The following is a 23,149-nucleotide window of genomic DNA, read 5'->3' on the forward strand; positions in this document are numbered from 1 at the left end:
AGAATGATGAGACTTTTTAAGAAGAACCCCCGGACAATAGGCCTGGAATGAAATCCAAATTCAAGGATCTCTGAACTGAAGTGCAGTGAATCAATTCAAAATACTTAATGAATGGCCTGTTCAGACTTCTCTCAATATACACACATGCACCAAGTAGAATCAATTTAATTAACAAGAAGAAAATCACTTAGTCACAAATAATATGATTCTGAATATGAATGAAGCTGAATATTTCTATTACTTCACATGAAAATTCTGCTGGAAAAAATATGTCCCATAAGTTATAACCTAACAAGTTGATTAAAAACTGGCTAATGAACCATGAACATTTGGCTTAAAGGTAGAAGAAGGGCAAATGTGTCAATAAGCCCAGCAATATAAACTTTTCATCAAAAATACTGGTTAATTCCTGGCTAGGTGACTCAATTGGTTGGAGCTTCATCCCATACACCAAAAGGTTGCAGGTTTGATTCCCAGTCAAGGCACATACCTAGATTGTAGTTACAATCCCAGTCAGAGCATATATGGGAGGCAACCGATCGATTCCCCCCCCCTCTTCCTTCCTCTCTAAAATCAATAAAAACATATCCTTGGATGAGGATTAAAAAATAAAAGTACTGGTCAAGTGCCTATTAAAATTATTGCATTTGATAAGTTACATAATTGATACTTTGATAATAATGATGAAAATTACAACAAAAAGCCAACATTTACAGACTGTGCAGACATAGTGCCAAGTGTTTGACATGGATTTATCTCATTTATACCTCTACAGACCCAACCCTGAGTTAGAAACCATTACGGGAATAATCAAAATGTTCTAATAAATCAAATTTAAAAATATTCTAAACAAAGGAGAGGAGAGACAAGATAATAGTTATAAATAAGAACTCGGGAAGTTAGAACCCATGTGAGGAGTGCATCTAGCGAGAGGAGGGAAGGCATTGATAAGGGCACACGATAGATAAACTAATGAATGATAGGCTAAGACTGGGGCAAGCACTTGCCCTGGGGAACCCTTGGGAAGTACCTCCTATAGAGACTGTCCCCACGTGTGAGGCTACTGCTCCTAAGAACTTAAGGGGCAGGGCAGAAATGATATTATACAGTCCTCTCTATAAAAAGGCTAGATGAGAGGCTAATAGAGCTTTATCTCTGAGGCTTTTGCAACTGACTGAGAATTCAAAACAATAACTCAAACTGCAGTCTGGTGCTAGGACAAATACTGAGCTCTTCTCACTTTGCAGTGATTACACTGCCCATTGCTGCAGGGCATCGCAGCTGTGACAGGCACTCATGGGACACTTGTTCAATCAGTCTCAGTGTGAATACAGAAGATAAGCTTCCCACATCTGAAATCTGGTATAAAAAAATATCACAGAATGGTATTATTTTTCAATGCATTTAACATTTTAATAACTAAGTCGTAAGTTTAAAAAAATAAAACTAAAGATGGCGATTAAAAACAATTTATAATAATTTAAACTCTATTAAGTAATGAGAATAATGTTGTGTAGATTCTGCCATTACTGTAGGGCCAAACTTCATAAAAATAATGCATCATTTAAAAAATACCTGTAATGTTAAAGACTTCCTGGATCTTGAACTCTAAGGTAATTTTTTTGAGTCCAGACTGACAAAGCTACTAATTTTAGAGTAGATTCCTTTGTTCATCTGAGTATAATTTTTCAAAATGAAGGCGAGTTGCATGACCATGCGAATAGACTTAACATCACTGAACTGTACACTCAGAAATGGTTAAGATGATAAATGTTATTTTCTGTGCTTCTTTGTTAAGCACAATTTAAAATACCAAGTTAAATTTAAGAAAAAAGAGAGAAAATGGGAGAAACACATAAAAAAGGGGGGGGTAAAGAGACTATAGGTGAAACAGAGAGAGCAGAGACAGAGAGTGAACAAAGCAGGGAGGGGTGCAGACAGATTGAGAGGAGAGATCAGGGAAATAAGACAAATAGGGCGACTCAGGGAATGGACACTAGAGAGGGGAGACAGTGAGGAGAGGAACAGAGAGGGGACCTATGGAAGGAAGAGAAGAATAGACAGAGGGTAAGGAGAAGAAAGGAAAGAGAAAAGAGATGGGGAGTGGAGAGGAACAAAATGGTAGAGAATTGGAGAAAAGCTCAGAGGTGAGGAAAGCAGAGAGTGTAAAGCATACATAGGAAAAGAAAACACCGAGGAAGAGGGAAAGAAGATACCAAGGGAAACGGAAAAGACAGAAACAGAAGTAGAAAGAGAAGGGATAGAATAAGAGAGGGGGAGAGAATGAGGTGAGAAGCTGAGAGAATTCAGCAGCATTATAAAGGGGAGGGAAAACTGAGAGGGTGGGAGAGGTGGGGGGACATGGAGATGGAGAAACAAAGGCAGACAAGGAGAAACTGAGAAAATTAAAAGGGAGACAAGGAGAGAAACTAATTATCTTAAAGGGCCCCTTATTCTTTGATTACATTATAATAAATGTGTATATGCCATGAAGACCCTTTAAATACAGTTGCCCTAATGCTAAGCATTATAATTTATTGCCTCTTTATTATCATTTAGCTCAAACCATTTTGTAATTTCTCTTGTAAAGTGTTGTTTGGCTTTCCACAAATCCTTGAGGTCATTAGATCAAAAAAAGACCCACATGAAACTCCTTCAATCAGTGATGAAAGACAGTGGCTTTCCAACTTAGTATACCCATCCCAAGAAAGAAATGCATTTAGACTGCAGCCTCACACTCCCTTGAAACAACCAGTTTATAAAACACGTGTGTCACTGATATTTTCTATTCTACTGTACTTTTTAAATGCTCTTTTGACCTACTGAGCAGCTTGCACACCCACTGTTGGGTGCTTAGCCACACCTTGGAAAACCTGTGTGCTGAGAGCACGTGTGAGGCATAAGTGGGGAAGGTTAAGCCTCTGAGCAGCAAACCCAGGAGAATGTGAAGGGGTTGTTGCTTCCAGCTTCTCTCCTTGTTTCCCAGGGAATGCAAGAAACCAGGCAGAAGGGGGCGCAGCAGTGGTACTGTTATTGTTGTAATTAACTCATTAATATTAATAATAGAAAGAGAGCAAAGTGACGGCTAGTGATTATAAGCATGGTCATCTGGGCAGCTTCACCAGGAAGCTACTGCTTCATGGAACCAACGATCCATTCCCTGCAGATCACTGGGGGAAGGGTTCCAACAAATGGGGAGACCGGCACACGCACAGTGAAGTTGGGGTGACATGGGAAAGGTACTTGCCTGTCAGTCTAGCCAGAGGAACAGTGGATTGGCTAGAGCGTGGACCCCATCAAAAGCATACAAAATCTTGAAAAGTTAAAATCCCCAAAGAGTTCCCTCTCTCTTGTTCTTGCTCGCCTGCTCTCTCTCCACAGCCATGTGGCCTTAAGCAGCCACATGGTCCATGGTCATGCGGACCTCACACACAATGGACTGCAGCTGAGAACACAAAATAAGCTAGCCAGATGATGGACTAGACTGGACTTTTATATGGAGCAGAAATTCTGGGTAGTGACATTAATTGTGGCCCTGCTAAAGAAAAGATTAGACTTCTTCCATGGTGAGTCAGATGAAGATGGGAACTTAGAGGGGAACCCCCTTAATCTTACATCATCAATAAAGCTTTCCACGACACCCCATCCTCCCATGGGGGCCTCAAGAAATTCTTTTCCTCATGGCAAACTCCACTACCACTGGTATCAGATGGCGACCCAGATAGGACCCACGCTGGGAAGAATATTGGCTTATGGAAAACATCCCTCCACTTCCACTAATAACAGTACCTATCCTGCTAAACTCTCAGATATTCCTTTAAAATAATTCAAGATAGAATCTTCTCTATTACTTAGAACCTGGATTAAAATTATATCTGCATCAGTGTTTATTCCAGGCAATTTATATTTTCCTGTTTTCTGTGATTTGGTAAACAGTCAATGAAAACATAATACTAACTGGAAATAAGCATCTTTCCCTGTCAAATTATTGAAGCCTCTTGATTTTTTATAATAATAGGAACCTAACCATTATTTACACTTGACTTTATAAAGCTAAGGTGTGACTCTGCACCAAGACCTTATCCCTTCCTCACACCATTTTGTCCACAGCCTGACACTGCTGCACTGTTTGAAGGAAGGGAGCATGGGAGATTTAATTATACATGATCTCCTTGGAAAAGGACGGTGAGCCCATAGGAAGGGACTTTGCCTTGTTAAGTTGAATAAAGGGAATTAATGACTCTCAATTAATTAAATTTCAAATGAGAAGCATGTCTAATTATAAATACATTTATCTAATTAGATGCATACTACTTAATTAGCATTGTTTTTTTTTTTAAATATATTTTATTGATTTTTTACAGAGAGGAAGGGAGAGAGCCTTCATAGTGACCAGTTGATGATACTACCTTTCTTCAGGACTATTGTTCTGTAACAAGAACAATAAATAATGTGCCCGCAACCCAGGTACATGCCCTTGACCGGAATCGAACCCGGGACCCTTCAGTCCTTATAAATACATTTATCTAATTAGATGCATACTACTTAATTAGCATTATTTTTAAATGGGTGACCTGGCAGCATGTAATCATGTTTCCTTAACATCCAGCCCTCTTCCCTTCATAGTGACCAGTTGATGATACTACCTTTCTTCAGGACTATTGTTCTGTAACAAGAACAATAAATAATGCTCTGCCTTCCCCAGGAAGAATCAGATGACCCACAGTGAGTTAGGCACGCTCCGAATACTTTTGTGAACTCAGTACTGATCGCTTGTATTAAATACATTTTAACATTCTTAGATTCTTTATTAATTAACAAATTCTTTATTAATTCATTGAACACGCATCTATTATCCCCCTAACGGTGAGACAGGTATTCTCTTTCTTACACATCTCATGATCCAGGGCACAAGGGCAAGGCATCTTTATTATCTATAAAGTGAGGGCAATAGTAATAGATTTGTAGTGAGAATCTAATTAGTAATATGGGTAAAAAGCACTTAAAACAGTGCTTGGCTCACAGTGACAACTCTCATTGTTGTTATTATAACATGTTGTTTTCTAAGACCTCCAATATTATTTTCAGCAGTCGCACCAGTAACGAATGTGCTTTATATATAACTAATTGAATTCCCACAGCAATCAGCAACTATTTTTGCCCTTTTTTATAGATGAAGAGACTGAGTCAGAGAGGTTAAGTCACTTGCCCATGGACACTGGGTTTGATCTGAGCAGTTCTGCTCAGCACTCATGCTCTTAGCCTTTACTAGTACACTTCACAGTTTCTCTCTTACATCCTTTCTGCACACCCCCATCAAAGGACTACTCAGGACATCCTGAAATCATCTGAATACAAATCTGCCTCCTCTGTTAGACAGCTCGTTTCTGGAGGCTAAGCAGTGCCTGTTATTCAACTCCATATCCCTGGCATCTAGCACGGGTCTGGGACAGAGTGAGTGTGCAGATTTTACTTTGTCACTCTAAACATTTGATAAATGAGTAGTTCTATAGTATAGCTCTCCTCCATATGAACCCAAAATATGCAAAATTGGTCTCATAAATACCAAACTCTGTACCCAATTCTGCCAAAGCATTAAGATTCTTATACCATGCTTCAGTACTAAGCTTTGAGGAAATAATGCCACCAACTAATTGCAAGGAAGCAGTGTAGGAAAGGTAAGGTTTCTGACTTATGCTAAAATTTAAAAGATGGTAAAACTGTATGTACTACTTTCTTTTTTGTCTTATTTTTCTCCTATCCAGTTCATCTTCTAGAGCAGTGGTTCTCTGCCAGAGGGTGTCTTTTCCCCATACCCCAGGGGACACTCAGCAACGTCTGGAGAAATTGTTTACTGTCACAACTTTGGAGGGGAGGGGGGCTTTTCACTGGCAGCTAATGAACAAAGGCTAGTGATGCTTCTAAACCTCCTACAATACACAACACAGCTCCTCCACCCCTAACAAAGAATTATCTGGTCCGAAGGCTGATAATGCTGAGGTTAAGAGACCTTGCTTTAGGGCAGTGGTCGGCAAACTGCAGCTTGCGAGCCACATGCGGCTCTTTGGCCCCTTGAGTGTGGCTCTTCACAAAATACCGACTTCTGCGCATGGGCCACGAAGTTGAAGTTTCAATCGCACTGTATGTGCGCACCTGCACGTGTGTATTTTGTGGAAGAGCCACACTCAAGGGGCCAAAGAGCCGCAGTTTGCCGACCACTGCTCTAGGGTGATTTGCTGTGTGGTCTGGGAGAACAGAATTTACTACAGAGCTTTAAAAGAGTAGAACAAAGCTGCTAGCAGGGAATGGTGAGGAAGCTGGTAGCATCACAATTAGAAATCTGTGGGCCAATCTCCTATGCCCTGTATCACTGGGTTGAATAGTTAATATCAATAAAAATTCTAGCATTTTCCCTATTCTGTCCCATATAGTCTCTGAATAATCAAATCAGGTACTAACCCAGCTGTGCCCAGAGAGGATTATACGGATGTGTTTTGGCCAGTGTGTTCACCGACTGAGAGGTGCGTTTCTCTGAGAAGGCTTTAATGGGAGGGTGATCAACAGGCATGACAGTCGGTACCCAGGCCAGGTGGTAGGTTAACACTGCAGTCAGTAAGGCAGCAAAAAACCTTTGAGAAATGGAAGAAAATACAACCAGATGAGTCAACGCAGGAAAAGGCATGTCATCTACAGAACATACATTGGCCACAGAATATGCACACCACGTTACAAAGAGCTGAAGCTTACTGGTTTTTGTTGACCTGTTCTATTAGGAGTGTGAACTCCTTGAGAAAACGCTGACAGAGCTGGGTTTTTTCCAAAGTGCTGGACATCATGGTGAGCCATACAGGTTCTGCTATCCTTGGAACAGAATATAAGTTCCAGATAGTCCCTCTATGAAAAGAGAAGGAATATACAAAACTGTCACAAATATTATTTTGAATAAACCGATATAATAAAGAGCTAATATGCTAATTAGCACATCTGGACGACCTTCTGGATGAAGCTGGGGCTGCGAGGGCCGAGCCCCTTGCACGTATTTCATGCACCAGGCCTCTAATCTTTATATAAAGGAATAAAGGAGATAACAATAATCTGAATCTATGTAGGACTCAAGGGACTCATGCAGAATATAAAACCGGGGTCATCAAACTATGACCCACAGGCCAAATCTTACTGTCACCTTTTTGTAAATAAAGTTTTATTGGAACACAGTTATGTCCATTCATTTACATATTGCAGCTTTTGCACAATGGCAAAGTTGACTAGCTACAAAGCACATCCATTCTCCCCAAATCAAAATAGCTGAGACATATTCTGACTTGATTTTCTAGGCCGTGTGCATAAAAGAATTGAGACACAACAGAATTCCACCTTGTCAAAAAACAGAGCATTTGCCAAGTTGGGTAGCAATGACAAGTTACTGTCACATGGAACTGGGATTCATTTACTAAACCTAAGGTCTCCAAATGCTAATACTTTATTTTGTCCCCATTTCTGGAGGGATAGGCTGCTGAAATAAGAACAAGACCTCTTTATGTACATTGTAAGTGAGGCTTTCTGGTTCTATACTTTCACATTCTTGACCTCTGAAAAACTGATACTCTCATTAAACTAGCAGCCAAACTCTCAAGCACAGGCCAGCTTCTGGCGACCACAGCAGAGCAACAGTCAACTTCAGGTCTATCCTCACAAACAATAGAAGGTTTACTAATCATCAGACTGCCAGCAAAAAGCACAACTTCACACTACCTATTTCGACATAGGTGGCTTAGGTCTTAACAATCACCAGATAATGACTAACATGACTTAAGTACTTTATACATAACCCAGGACTTATAAAAGACTAGAATTTTGCTCCAAGGGGTATAGACTTCACCAGCATATACCTGAGCATCACAAAAATCTTCTAACAATAAGAACTGTAAACTTTTTTGTCCCTCACCTACAGAGTAACATTGACTCATTAGCTCCTGACTGCCTTGGAATGGGATGTCATTCCCCATCGAGAAGCTGGCTCTAAGAAATGGTGTGACAATCCCAACTCAGCAGAATCCCTCGTGCTATCCAAAGCAGGTTACCTTTACACCCAGACATTAGGGACAAGGACTCTAGAAAACTACTGTCCAGAGTACAAAGATCATCAGTTAGAAACTAATAATGAAAGTGCACTGTAATATAATCATATAATTTCATGTCTAGACTAGGACATTTGTGGGAGGACAGTGGGTATAAACTGGGCCTATCCTGGCAAGCGAGAATGTATATCTCCCTGACATAGGTACTCTCTCCATCTATGCTTTGGACAAGATCCTTGAACTCAAGTTTCCTCATCTGTAAAATAGGGTAATAGTGCCTACTGTTAGGGCTTTTGTGAGGATGACATGAAATAATGAACAGGCTTATAAGAGATACCGAAATATTAGTTTTATCCATTCACCCTGTTAAAAAACAATACCAAAGACTGTCTGTCAGGCAGTAGTAAGGATAATTTGGTGCTGGGCGACTTAAATTTTTTGCTCCTTTGATCTTAGTTTCCATCTTAAAGGAGCTACTAAAGTGACTAAAAACTGCCAGCCCCCGATTCTTCCAAGTCATGGTCTCTATGTCTCCCTAGATCCATGGCTGCCACTGCTACTCACCAATTTGTTATATTGACAAACTGTGAATTTACCTGAATTCTCCCAGAGCCTCCATCAGACGGCTGACATAAAACTGGACTCGGAGACTTGATTCTGCTATCTTCCTACAGGAGATCATGGCCTTCATTGAAGAGAAACACACCAAATTACTCTCTGGCGAAGAAAACGCTGTATAACTGTCTACTAGGCTTTATTAATAAAAGATAATATCATAATCAAAACACTCAAGGTAGTGATGCCTGAAGTCGTCAGGAAGCAGTAATTTCCTCTCCTAAAGCCATGCATTATCTGATATCAAATATCAATGATTAACATTCTCTAGGAAAGTGATCTGATATCTGCATAGTCTTTAAAGACCCATAATCCCTTCTCTATTTGAATAAGATTACATTCTCATTACCTTTTCAATTGCACTCTTCAACCTGTTCATGTGAGATTCAAACAGGGGGAAGTGAGAAAAAAAGAAGTCCTGGAAATCCCTTTGGGCCTCCTCTTTTTCGCACAGGGAAAAGATGATGCTTATGGCGATTTTCTTCCTCCGAACGATGGCTGGATTAGAACTACAGGTTTCTTCAGCCAAGCTGAATGTCTCATCAGTTGACCTGGAGGAAAGTAAGTTTGATAAGTCGTATCAGTGCATCACACTGAAGATAAACTCTGATGTCAGGGGGTGACATTCAGGTGGCTAATCCAGAACACTCAGAGTCTTAACCAGGAGTTGATCTACCTCTAATTTACTCTCTTCTGTAATTCTCTGTCATGAAAATATAGCTTACAACCTAATACTATCCTGACATGAAAGTAAACTTAAAACTGAAAACAATTTCAAATGTCCCCTTGCTAGATCCTTAGTACTTTTCTCTTGGACTGTGCATCAGATTGGTGGTATTTAGGAAGAGGTGTGAAACATCTGTTCACTCAAAACATGGGCCCTTTGTTCTAGTTGATAGGCACCAATAGGTAAGAATGTGGGAAGAGAAATGATCCCAGGTGGGATTCCATTTAATCAAAGGTCATATTTGGATATTTGCTGGTAGTTGAGGCTCACTTTCCAGGCTGTTCGAATTAGATGAAGTTACTTCTGTAAATACTCGATTGAGCCATGTGGCTGATCTGGCGCCCTGGGAAATCCCCAAACAGAAAGATCCACCTCTCTCCTGGGATAGTCAGGTTCTCAAAAAACTTAACATTCTTTTGAGAGACTCTGCTTCTATGACAAGAGAATCATGAAGCCAATAAATCCTGAATATATATTCAAATATGGGCCAACCATGTCTCTTATTTAACTATTCTCAAAAAGCCAGCATAACTGCCAAATAGCTATGATCAGTAAGAGAAAAGAAAAAAAAAAAAGAGTTGTTTTTTTCTACCAAAAAAAAAAAAAAAATCAAAGCCAAGGACATAACATTGCAAAGGAAAGCCCCTAGCCTGGCACGTGGTAGTTGTGCAATACGTTTTCTCTTACTCATTGACTCCACCATTTAGACTCATATCTCTGCCAAATATGGAAGGACACCACTTCCTCCATTTTCTTTACTACAAATTACAACACAACCATTATGCTTTGCAGGATTCGAGGCAGTTAGCCTCCCACTCCTGGTCTTTAAATTTTCATTTCTTGCTCTACTCGCAATCTATAATGTGCCTGTGATTTCAATCATACTCGTATTTTAAAAAACATACACACATCAAAAGTTGTATGGTCAGGAACGCTATTTTATTTTTAAAGGAAAGGAGATAGACATCTTGTTCTAACCTCAGAGAAATATGTTATTGTTTCTCTTGACTTCAAGCAGGATCCCAGAGATGTGGGTGTGGTCGATAAGTCAGTAAAGGCTCTCACTAACAGACATGCCTCTGTAAGGACCTGCTCTCCAGAGGCTGTTGCAAATGTGACACCTTGTGTTAAACCATCACCTGTTATCTCTGAGAAACTCCTAGATCCTAATCATCTGCTCACTAGAAACAAATTCTTGAGGCTCTTAGAATTTTACGTAATTTCATACAATGCTCCTTCTTCTTTTCAAAAGTACCTGTACTATAATTTGTTTCCCTACATCAGTTTATTTCTACTCTGAAGAGAAAATTCTGAGCTTATTTGATACCAATACTTCTTTACAACCCTTTTTGTCTAACTCCTATTTCCCTTCTTATTCAAAAGCAAAATGACCACATCAGCCCATTCATCTTCAGCCAATGTGGTCTTAATAATCAAATGGCAATAAACACTGAACCCTATGCAGATGTATGCACTGTCTTCATCTTTACCCTGTAAATAATAACTATCCACTTCAACGTAGCAGAGAGCGCCCCCTACTGAATTTCTGAAAAACTTCCACAGCTATCACAGTATTGGGTAGATCTTACTTGCTTCACTGTATCTCTACACTGAATTCTAAAGTAACTGAGCTTCATTCTGTAGTCTTGGATCAACCAAACAGGAATAAATCAGGTCATGTGGTATTGTAATTATATATTTAACATTATCCCACAAAGAAAAAATGTTTCTGAATGTTTTTAAAAATTCAGGTATGCACCCAAATAATTTATCTTATCTTTGCCCTCAGTCACCTACAGGTAAGGTACCATAGACTGTTTCTGCTAATGTGGAAACTGAGGCAGAGTGATTCATCAACATGCTGTCCTGGATTCTTAATAATTTTATTACTGAATCTGTAAGTGAAGTATGATGGGACAATGGAGCATGTGTGTGAGCAGTAAAGATACCAGACTGCAGAGTGTGTGGTAGGCTCAAGCCCCAGGGCATGCAACCCAGACAATGAGTAACTGGCCTGGTGGTCAGGCACACACACACATGTCTGGGCAATCCAGGGTGCCACAAGGCCCCAACTTGGCAAGGCTGGGACCGGGGCCTAGCTTGGTGGCTGACGGTGGCAGCAGCAGAAGCAGCAGTGGTCACGACCATGGGCGAGAGGAAGGACTTAGGCAGGGCAGTGACCCATGGTGGGAGGGCAGCTTGTCCATCATCATCAGGGCCCCTCCCCATGAACTCTGCACAAATATTTAACTCTCTGACCTAAGCCCCAGAATAGTAAATAATCACCAAGTAAGAGCCTAGAGTGGACACCACAATGAAGCATACCAGGAAGCTATTAAAATTCTTCAGAGTTTATAATCTCTGGTTTTGAAAACTGCTGCAACATTATAAATCAAATATCCACAGGGACAGAAATAGAAAGTAAATATAAAGATTGAGGCATTATCCCTGGCTAGGTGGTTCAGTTGGTTAGAGCATCATCGCATGCACCAAAAGGGTGAGGGTTCAAGTCCTGGTCAGGGCACAGACCTAGGTTACAAGTTTGATCCCTGTTTGGGGCATGTACGGAAGGCAACTGATCAATGTTTCTCTCCCACATCAATTTTTCTCTCTAAAAATCAGTAATAACATATATTCAGGTGAGGATTAAATTTTTTTTTAAAAGATTGATGCGAGAAAGACAAGTATCACATGATCTCACTTATATTTGGAATCTAATGAACAAAACAAACTGACGAACAAAATAGACCCAGAGACATTGAAGCATGCAATAGACTGACATATTTTAGAGGGGAGGCGGTGGGAAGAGATTAAACAAAGAATATATATGAATATGAATATATCTATCTATCTATCTATCTATCTATCTATCTATATATATATATATATATCCCACAGACACAGACAATAGTGCAGCGAAGGCCTGGGGAGGGAGTGGGAGCAGGTGGAGGAGAGCAATAGGGGAGAAAGGGGGACATCTGTAATACTTTCAACAATAAAGATAAATGAAAAAAAATAAAATAAAAAGATTGATGCATTGGACAGAACCCCCCACCCCCAAACAGACACTATGTTCATATGAAGCTTCAGATGAAATTATTAACAAGGAAGCCCAGTATAAAATTAATTTTTCCATACTGTTGAAGATGCAGTGATAGAATGCATAAGGCATTCTAAATTACATGCAACTCATAAAGACACTTTCAGTTTCTTTTAAGACTTCCAGCCCTGGCTGGTGTGGCTCCGTTGGTTGAGCATCATCCCATGTACCAAAAGGTTGCTGGTTAGATTTCTGGTCATGGCACATGCCCGGAGTTTTGGGTTCAATGCCCAGTAGGGGGCGTGCAGGAGGCAACCAATTGATGTTTCTCATATTGATGTTTCTCTCTCTCTCTCTCTCTCTCTCTCTCTCTCTCTCTCCCCCCCCCTCTCCTTTCCCTTCCTTTCTCTTAAAAAAATCAATGAAAACATATATATATATGTGTATGTATGTGTGTGTGTGTGTGTATATATATATATATATATACATACCTCCATAAGTTACAGAAAATGTCAGAGGAAACATTAAAATAATCTTGTATAAATTTACATTTAAAATTAAATTCAGACTTACACAAATGGATTTGAGTGAAGAATTAAATCTTTTTAGAAAAACTGTTCCACAAGATATACTAAAATTTATGCTTTGAAATTTTATTAGAAATGTATCTCAATGTTGTCATAACTATAAAGTTCCAGTATTAGCTGCATCAGCAGAAAGATCTTTCTCAAAATAAAAAATTATCAAAAATATGTGCCATCTTGCATTTGCCAGGAGTTACTAAGGCTGCTTTAAATTATATTGATTGATGTATAAATTTTGATAACCTATACAAATGAACTTTCAGAAATGTGAGCCAGAAAAATCTTATGATGAATGAAGGTATCAAATTTTCTTTTGTTAATCCTCACCGAAGAATATTTTTCCATTGATTTCTAGAGAGAGTGGAAGGGAGGGGAAGAGACAGAGAGAGACACATTGATTGGCTGCCTCCTGCACTCGCCCAGGGATGAAGCCTGCAACCGAGGTACGTGCCCTTGACCGGAACTAAACCTAGAACCCTTCAGTCTGCAGGCTGACACTCTATCCACTGAGCCAAACTGGCTAGGGCAACTACTATTTTTTCTGTTACATAAAATTGTAACACCAAAGTATTACCTTTTGCAATTCATAAATTTGTTTTGTTCATGTGTCACTATTATTCCTATTACGTTTTGAAAGTAAAATATTTTTAAAGGGGAAACTACATTTTAGTATACTCTTTAATAGCACTTTTTTACAAGGGCTCCTGTATTTTCATTTTTTGAGCCCAATATATCTATTTTAGGTGTAAGTTTACTAGAGATTCCTCAGTTCCCAATGCCAGGTCTCAATTCAAATTAGAGTTTTTGAGGAATTTTGAAGGACTTTTAGCGGCATTTGGGTTATTGGGATCTGGTTTACAATGAATGAGCAAGTCCCTTTCAAAAGGAGGTTCTCCATCTTCGTTTCTGAATATGACAGCAACCTCGGTTACACGGGGAGAATTATATCTACCTGGGTCACTGTTATCATATTTAATTGCCATTGTTACTTCTGTGGGAACAATACCTTTTGCTGCTGCTTCAGATTGGGCTTCCTTTTCTACCTCATGTAGCATCTTGTACGATTTTGTTAATTCATTTATTTCATGCACGAGGTTGTTGATGTTGATCATGAGTCTTTCTGAGCAGCCCTGGTTTTCTGGCATTGCTAATCTTTTACTTGTAGCTTCGGCTGTATCCGAAATATAGAATTGAGCAAACTTCCGAGAAACACCATCCGAAGATGTAAAGTTCCAGTATGGTGATAAACTTGTCCGTGTATTCTAAAACAGTATGGCCCATATTCTGATGGCAATGCAATATTTGCACCCATGGAAGCAAAAGCAAAAGAACTATTTATGGAACGAATATTTTCCATGAAATTTTTACTGTCAGAATCTTCGTTTGTCATTAATCTTTTTAAATATGCTGGGTAATCTGGAAAATGTATATCATTTGGACAGACTTTCCCTTTGCTACAACATCGAGTAAATTTCCCATTGATGGTTTTTCATCAGAGAAATTTAGCGATAGGCCAAATTCACATCGAACAGTCATTCCACCACAACTGTTCAAGGATTGCATCCTCATGTACTCCATTTTTGCTGAGAAGGCAGTTCCTACCAGTATTGGTAGTACTTGTTGATGACTGTTCTCTAGACATATTCTGTCGTCACCACCGCCTTCTTTCAACTTCAAAGTCATGTTGGTCTTTAGACATTTTCTGTCGATAACTCAGGTGTTTTTCAGCATCAGAATGATGTTTTTCCAGTAGCTGGTGTTCAGATACATCCTGTCGCAGGCGCTGCCTTCTTTCAAGATCAGACACACGTTGCTCTGCAGACATTTTCTGTCGATAACGCCGGCATCTTTCGGCTGCAGAGCTATGTTGTATCAACAGTTATTCTTTAGACATAGTCCTACCTCTCTACTGTCACGGTCTGAGATGCAGGTGAATGAGAGTCCTGGCTGTCAGGCCGCTGAGAGCTGTCTGACCAAAGGCTGATTCTATGGGGGTGGGACTTCCTCCTCCCTGCTGTCAGTTTCCACAGCTGTGATGAGGAAGCTGGGGTGACAGAGGGAGCCACGCCCTCGAAACCGCCCTCTCTCTCGCTCTGCTTTATGTCCAGCGGCTTCTTGCTCTGCCAAGTCCTCCAAACCTCCCGCTCTCCTGCTCTGCTCTCTGCCAGCAAGGTCCTGGGAGCCCGCGGGCGTGGCTACGGCCTCACCTCCTGGGGCCGGCAATGGTTCCGGGAGCCCGCAGCCGCCATCGCCTCCTGGGGCGCTTGACACCTGCATATGCAAATTAACCGCCATCTTTGTCAGGTTAATTTGCATACTCACTTGGATTGGCTGGTGAGCGTAGCAAAGGGATGGTTAATTTGCATGTTTCTCTTTTATTATATAGGATTTGTGGTATATATCTTCAGACTACCCAAATGCAGGCAAGCACCTGAATCATCTTTTACTTTCACAGATTCCCTACACATGGTGAGTACTAGTCAATTTACTATCAGGCAATTTACATGTGAGTTTTCATAGGTACAACCTATCTTGATTCCCTTTTGAGTTACTGGGTTGTAGAAAGAAGAGGTTGGAAGCTATTGACGTAACATCATCATAAGCCAAAAAGATGTATTTTGAATATAACTAAACTTCAGATCTAAAAGCATGCCAGGTGGGTACTAGAATTATCAGGGGGATCACTTCGTAAATTATACAAATGTCTAATCACTATGCTGCACACATAAAACTAATGTAAAATAATACTGAATGTCAACTGGTAATTAAAAAATAATAAAAATCAACTGAAATGAAGGCAGAAAATATCTTGATGCCACCTCTATTCATAATCTGATTCATGACTGTTTAGTTTAAGAATTCAAGTTTTACAGAGAGAGTATGTCCCAATCTTTGAGTTCATATATTTTCACACTGGAGTCACCATAACCCAAGGAAGAGATTTATTCCACCCTCCTAATGTACAAGAGCTACATTTGGAAGGAAGCCAATGAAAACATAGAGCATACTCATTTTAAATGAACACCATACATAGTTTATACACGACACAACCATCTGGACAATTCCCAGTGTATTCCAAACCAGGAGATTTTTATTGTTCTTTTTATTTGTTCTTTCCAGAAAACTTTTAACTTGTAAACTCTCAGGCTAAACTGAGGCTCATCAAAAAGTGTTAGCTCTCTTGTTCCCTTGACAATAGGTGAGCTCAGTGTCCTTCCAGCCCCACCAAGCTGCCTGCACCAGTCCCCTTCTCAGCAAGAGGAAACTTGCAGCTCACCTCCTTGGAATGATGCCATTTTCCAAACTTGTTGTCTGACTTCGAAGCCAGCGCCGCTGGTAGCTGCTAGAAGAGGACGTAGAGGAGCTTGGAGATGGGAACGGTGTAATCAAGAGGCTGCTTAGGGAGGCTGTAGGGAGGAAAGTTAAAAGTTGAAAGTTGTGGTAAATGAATACTGTGTAGCTAAATAAAAAAATACATGCAAATAACCTAAATTTTTAGGTTCTACCAGTCATAGCCAGGAGGGGGAGACATAACTTCTCCCTTATTAAGACTTATGTACAGCAAAGGAAACATCCTTTAAAAAGGAAAACAAATGAAGAGAAACAGGGATTACAAACCTAGCAAGTGCATCAATTACCTGGCCCCATATTATGAATGCAAAGTAATTATTACTCATTCAATTAGAGTGCAGAGTGCATATTGCTCATAAAATGGTCCATATATAACATAACTGATTATATTGCCACCTGGTAACCAATGAAATATTTGCACAATGTTTACTTACACAGGTGTAAGTAAATCTAGATGAAATATAGGCAAATGAGTATTTGCTCCATGTAATATCTTCTCTCCTGCTGCCCATCACCAAATACACAATATTTACCCCGCCTTCCCCCCGCCCCACCTCCAGTCTCTAATCTTAACCCTTTGCGGTCCAATTTTATTTTTGGAATTCAAACAGTCTGATCCAAATTAACTGACGGGATTGAATGTTGAACTGGTTTGCGGTGTCAACCTCAGCCTCGACGTTGGACCTGCTCCTAGCGCCTGGTCTGTCGAGTCAGCCTCCACGTTGGACCGAAAAGGGTTAAATCCATTTTCTGCTTGGATTACCTATTTGCCTCCGAGCCTCTCTCTGCTTCCTCCTGATACATAACACTAGATGCCTGCACTTGGGCTTGCAGTCAGTTATGAGATGGCATGCTGGCCCACACTTTTCTAACAGGCAGGGAGGGACTGGTCCATCTCAGGTAGGCACAGGGTTTCTTTCAAATCACAGTGGCTCGGAGGATGTCTAATGGTTTGGAAGAATGGAAGGAGATGGACTTTCCCCTTTTACTTCCCTAGGGCTAAGGAATTACATACTGAAATGTTACTCAGTCCAGTGGAAAAGGAAATGGGGTGTTACAGATGGCTAGACAACATTTTCAGAAGCAAATCACAGGGCAAAGGAAAGTGACTTCGGTAATCATAGTGGACTATGCTCACTGATATCACTTGACAAGGCAGTTTCTCCAAATGACTATTATATTTTTATGTATGCTTTACAGGCAGATGGAAATAATCTGGGTCTCTGACCTCAGTTTTTAAATACTACAAGAGTTACCTGGCTATTAGTCAATGTTCAGTAAGCTAATGCTGAGTGTCTATCATGTGCCAGATGTTGTGCAGGATACAGTGGTGGACAAGACATACACGTATCGGCCTGCATGAAGCTTCAAGTCTAGAAGAATATCAATGAGCTTTCCAGGCTATAAAATGTAGATGCTTTGCCCACAGCAGAGGCCTATGAGATGCTTTGTGTGCCTTGTACCCAGGACAGTGCCCTGAATACAGCAGACACTGAATAAATGTTTACTACATATACAGCACTTCTGCATTAAAGTGTTACCCAGATGTGGCTGGCTCCATCAGGTGGCCTCTGTTCCAATCTGGCTTCAGCCTTGATTTAAGCCTGGACATAAATCTCCAAAATCAAATCCACATTTCAAATATCAGTGAGTTAGTAATTTTACTGAGAATTTTGAAAGGAGATAAAAGAGTTTTTTTTCCTCAAAGCCACACAAAATTACTTAATAAAAAAATCCAATTAGAAATTTCTGCCCCACCTCCCAAGTTCTCAAAGTCTCCTATAAAATCCAAAAGGTCCTCGTTCCCTACTCCCAAATCTTCAGGGTCCCCTGTCTTCCGCTGAGCAAATACACTTCTGTTGGCAGGTGGAGGACAGTTGAGGGGTAGTACTTGTATTACAAACATTTTTATCCCAGCACAGAAGCAAGACTGTGGTGATATACAGAGCAATACAATTTATTCTGGAAATTGTATTGCTATATAATTCAGTTTAGTAAACTGTAAGATCCCAAGTTCCTAGTTCAAATCCCAGCTCTGCCACTCAGCAGCTGTGACACATGGGTAGGTTACTTAACCTCTCAGCTTTCTCATCTGTAAAATGGAGACAATATAGTATCACATCTCAGTATTTTCCATAAAAGCCGCAATCTGCTAGTGCTGTGGTCGGCAAACTGCGGCTCGAAAGCCACATGCGGCTCTTTGGCCCCTTGAGTGTGGCTCTTCCTAAGCTTTAGGAGTACCCTAATTAAGTTAATAACAATGTACCTACCTATATAGTTTAAGTTTAAAAAATTTGGCTCTCAAAAGAAATTTCAATTGTTGTACTGTTGATATTTGGCTCTGTTGACTAATGAGTTTGCCAACCACTGTGCTAGTGTGTTGTGAATTATTTAGTGGATTGAAACCAACATTTAAAAACAGTATAGTGCAGTGTTAATATTAATTGATGAAACTTTTGTTTGTTGTTTATAAAGATGTTACTGGATAATGATGTGAAATGCATTTGCATGTGTTACAGACAAAAAAAAGTTTGAAAAACACTGATCTATTTCCTAAGGTTCCTGTGAGAATTAAATCAATCCATATAAAACATTTAGTCCAGAGCCCCACACGATGAATGTTAGCTATTCACTCTCTGATAATTCTTGGAAAAGGTGGACTAATTAAGACATTTCTGAGTACTAAATGGTTATTAATGCTGATTGGCTAATTATGAAAAGAAACTAGGATTTGTAAATAGAGACATGAAAGGGAAGGCAAAAAATTAAAATAAAAAAGAGAAGAAACTATTCCTTTTCTCCTCATTAAAAAAATGCTTAATAAGAATGTCTATGGCATACAAATGAAATATTAAGCTAAAGTGCTGGCTTAGAGCTATCCAGCATTTCCTCATCAAAAATATCTTAATACTAGAGGCTGGGTGCACGAAAATCGTGCACTGTGTGTGTGTGTGTGTGTGTGTGTGTGTGTGTGTGTGTTCCTCAGCCAGGCCTGTGCCCTCTCGCAGTCTGGGACTGCTCGGGCAGGCAGACACAGACATCCCTCTTGCAGTCTGGGATCCCTCACTCCTTACCACCCGCCTGCAGCGGAGGCGGGAGAGGCTCCCACCACTGCCACTGTGCTCGCCAGCTGTGAGCCCGGCTTCTGGCTGAGCCGTGCTCCCTCTGTGGGAGAGCACTGACCACCAAGGGGCAGGTGCTCAACACAGTTGCCCCCTGGTGGTCAGTGTGCATCATAGCGACCAGTCATTCTGCCATTCGGTCGATTTGCATATTAGGGTTTTATTATATAGGACTAGAGGCCCGGTGCACGACATTCCTGCGCTGGGGGGGGGGGGGGGCAGGAAGGGTCCCTCAGCCCGGCCTGTGCCCTCTCGCAGTCCACGACCCCTCGGGGGATGTCCACCGAGGGGTCCTTAGGGCTGCCGCAGAGGCAGGAGAGGCTCCCGCCACCGCTGCTGCACTCATCAGCCTTGAGCCCGGCTTCTGGCTGAGTGGCGCTCCTCCTGTCGGAGCGTACTGACCACCAGGGGCAGCTCCTGCATTGAGCGTCTGCCCCCTGGTGGTCAGTGCGTGTCATAGAGACTGGTCGTTCCACTGTTCGGTCGATTTGCATATTAGGGTTTTATTATATAGGATTACTCAATAAGATTTTTATGGAAAAGTACTGTGGTATATATCAATCAGACACCCTAAAAAACAATAGTTACAGCTCTCAAATACAAAATCAGGCCTAATTTTGGCCCACAAACTACTGTCATTTTTCATGAGTAAAGAGTGGATCCAGCTATCCAATCAACATTTAGTGCATTTGATGGTTGGCGAGGCTCAATCTGAAAGGCAGTGCAGTGCGATACAACGCCTGAGCTCTGCTGTGCAGCCTGTTCACCTGAGGAGCTTGATAAAAGCAGAGCTGTGCGCTATCAGATGTCTCAGCTGGTTGGAGTGTCGTCTGGTACACCAACAGGTTGTGGGTTCAATCCCCGGTTGAGGTACATATGGGAGGCAACTGATCAATGTTTCTCCCTCTTACACCAATGTCTCCCCCTCTCTTCTCTCTCTAGAGTCAATAAAAACATATCCTAGGGTGGGGAATAAAAAAATAAATAGAGCTGCACAGGCTCTGCCCAGTTGATGCAAACTCCTTTTGCTATGGGGCCTGGCATCTACTGGATACTGGAGAGTTTTTACATGGGAGTTCAGTGGGGAGCATTCCAGCCCTAGCCGTGCCCCCAGTTAGCTCTGTGAGCTGGGTAAACAAATTCTCCAATTGGTTATAAAATATGAGACTTATAAATTATTCCTAGGCTCAATTTAAGCTTCAAAAGTGCTATGTCTAAAGCTCCTTAAGATTTTCAGTATACTTTTCTTTGTAGAATCCTTTTGTAATTAGAAAAAATGATAATACATACATGGATTACAAAGACTTGCAGTTTTGTGCGCTAATGAGAAAATAAAAATTAGTCAAAATCCCATCACCAGATTACTGTTAACACTGTGTACCTGGTTAACTCCCAATTTAAAAATTTGTGCTTTTCCCCCAACCCTCCTGACTGAGAAGAACTCTTCAACTAACATCCATTTGTTCCTGAAAAATGTACCATTCTGGTGGGTGATTTGATAACAGGAGAGGATATGCATGGGGTAGAGGTGGGGAAATCTCTGTACCGTCTACTCAGTTTTGCTGTGAACCTAAAATTACTCTAAAAAAATAAAGCCTATTTTAAAAAATAAGGTATTTTGAAATCATTATGGCAAACCTACAAGGGAAAAAGCTAAAGCTAAAGAGTCCACAAATTGTGAAATTGAAGAAAATGAAATATCCATTGCAGTAGAATATCAAAGATCTGCCTTGAAATAAGAGAAATCTAAAGAAATGAAGAAACTGAGTTCTTCCCAAGTTACAGTACAGATTGCCACGTTCACACATTTAAGAGAAAGCAAAGCCCAAGGTAAAGAGTTGACAGTAAAGATTTGGATAGTGTGTTAGTGACAAAGACAGAAGAATAAGCCAAAGGTGCCAGTTCCCAGTGATCCTTTCCCACACACCAAAAAAGACAACACAAAAGGGGTCAGATGCCTGCAACACAAGCTGTGGGGGGCCCCTGCTGCTGGGGAGCCAGCTTTATGTTCTGCAGCTCTAGGGGCCTGGGCAGAAAGCTCCACATCTCATCAGAACCCTGGAGGTGATGAGAAACTGTCCCATGTGAACTGCCCAGGAGAGACGGAGACATGAGTGGGAGATGACCTCCTAGCAGCTCCTTAGGGCTCCCATTCTCCAAGCTGTGGGTAGCTACAGCTGTGGGTAGGAGCACAAGTTATACCGCCAAGACTGATAAATGGCAGTTCAAGCCGTTTCCCATAATGCCGTTTCCCATAATGGATGCACGCGAGGTCAACAGGGTGCCACGGCCCTTCCCCTACACAGACAACAAACAGGAACAGCACATTCTTGGACTCCTGCAACTCTCTACAAAGCACTGTATCAGGTACAAATGGGATGTCATTTGGCATTATTCAATGGTGACCCTTGTGGTAATAAAAAGTTGGACTCCACTGTGTGATGTTTGCTGATAGCTTTTAAGCTTCACACCATCCCCTCCTCCCCTCCACCACCTCCCCCTCCACCACCATATCTGGGCAAGCCGATGAGAAAGCCTGAGTACTCCCTCCTTGGAGCTGGTAGGAAGTTCACACCATGTGCAGCACCCCTCATCTGGACCTACTCCCTAACCACCATAACCCCACCCCCAAACAGTCTCCTTTCCCTTTCCCGCAAGTCATTTTCTGACCAGCTTGAGAAGCCACCGTGCTCTCAGCAGAAAGCCTCGGTCTGTGGTAATAAACCTCACACCCTCTTGGTGTGTGTGTGGTGTTATCAGTCTTGACATCCAAGCCACATTCTGGGTGTGGGCTCCATCCTGTATCTGCACAGCGGCCCAGACACACGGCCTCTTTAAACACTATGATGCTGTGTGTTCTTACCCTGAGGGTTCATTTTAAAACGCCCAAATAAAAATGTTTCACAGTACATACTAGAAGTTTTCCTCATACTGATCTTCAGTTTATTTTACTGCTCTGAAGAACAGAGGAAATGAAGTTGCACAGAGAGTGGGGAAATTATTTTTTCTTGTTGATGAGGTGGACATTTTGGTGAGGAAGAGAATCTAAACGTGAATTAAGGTGGTAGGTTAACAAGGCTCAGTGACTCTGGACTCAATCCCAGCCCTCTGAACCTTACTCTACTCGGGCACCCAAGATTTCCAAATTTTAGTTTCTGCCCCAACTCATCTCTTTAGAGCCAGCTTCTTATTTCTAAATTACAGCTGACTACCCAGAGCTGGACAACTTACAGACACTTCTAATAAAAGTGATCTCAGTATCTGTCTCCTGCTTTGCCTAAACTGGTTAACGCCATCATCCCAAGTTGCTTCTTTTCCCAAGTTAGGAACTGGAGCGTCACCCTTGGCTCCTCCCTCCTGCCCCATCTCCTGAGTGTCCCACCTGTCACCCAGCCCTGCCAAATTACCTCCTGGGATGGCTGAAACTCATCCCTCTTCTAAGACTTTACTTGAAATATTTCTAATGGCAGCCACTAAAAGAACCTCTTAAAAATCATTCATCTTTTTTATTTTTATATGTACAGAGGACGCATTCAAAATATCCAAGAGAAAATACAATGAGAATGCATTTCCCCTCCATACCTACCCCAGCTGTATCCCTTTCAGAGACAGCCTATGTGCATAATTATCTA

The 23,149-nt window shown here is 41.1% G+C and overlaps 1 protein-coding gene across 7 annotated transcripts in view; it reads right to left on the minus strand.

Annotated features, from left to right (window-relative positions):
• The window catches only part of FNIP2 (folliculin interacting protein 2), a 116,682-nt gene that overhangs the window by 27,643 nt on the left and 65,890 nt on the right, over positions 1-23,149 (minus strand). For all 7 annotated transcript variants that reach the window (XM_023755370.1, XM_023755364.1, XM_006081848.3 and 4 more), the window contains 5 exons: positions 16,322-16,451; positions 9,043-9,244; positions 8,675-8,763; positions 6,748-6,894; positions 6,460-6,629 (listed from right to left, as the gene is read on the minus strand). In XM_023755370.1, the coding sequence (XP_023611138.1) occupies positions 6,460-6,629; positions 6,748-6,894; positions 8,675-8,763; positions 9,043-9,244; positions 16,322-16,451 (738 nt within the window). The remainder of the gene's footprint in view (positions 1-6,459; positions 6,630-6,747; positions 6,895-8,674; positions 8,764-9,042; positions 9,245-16,321; positions 16,452-23,149) is intronic.

The sequence above is a fragment of the Myotis lucifugus genome, unplaced genomic scaffold, assembly GCF_000147115.1.
Source record: "Myotis lucifugus unplaced genomic scaffold, Myoluc2.0 scaffold_1, whole genome shotgun sequence".
NCBI lineage: Eukaryota > Metazoa > Chordata > Mammalia > Chiroptera > Vespertilionidae > Myotis > Myotis lucifugus.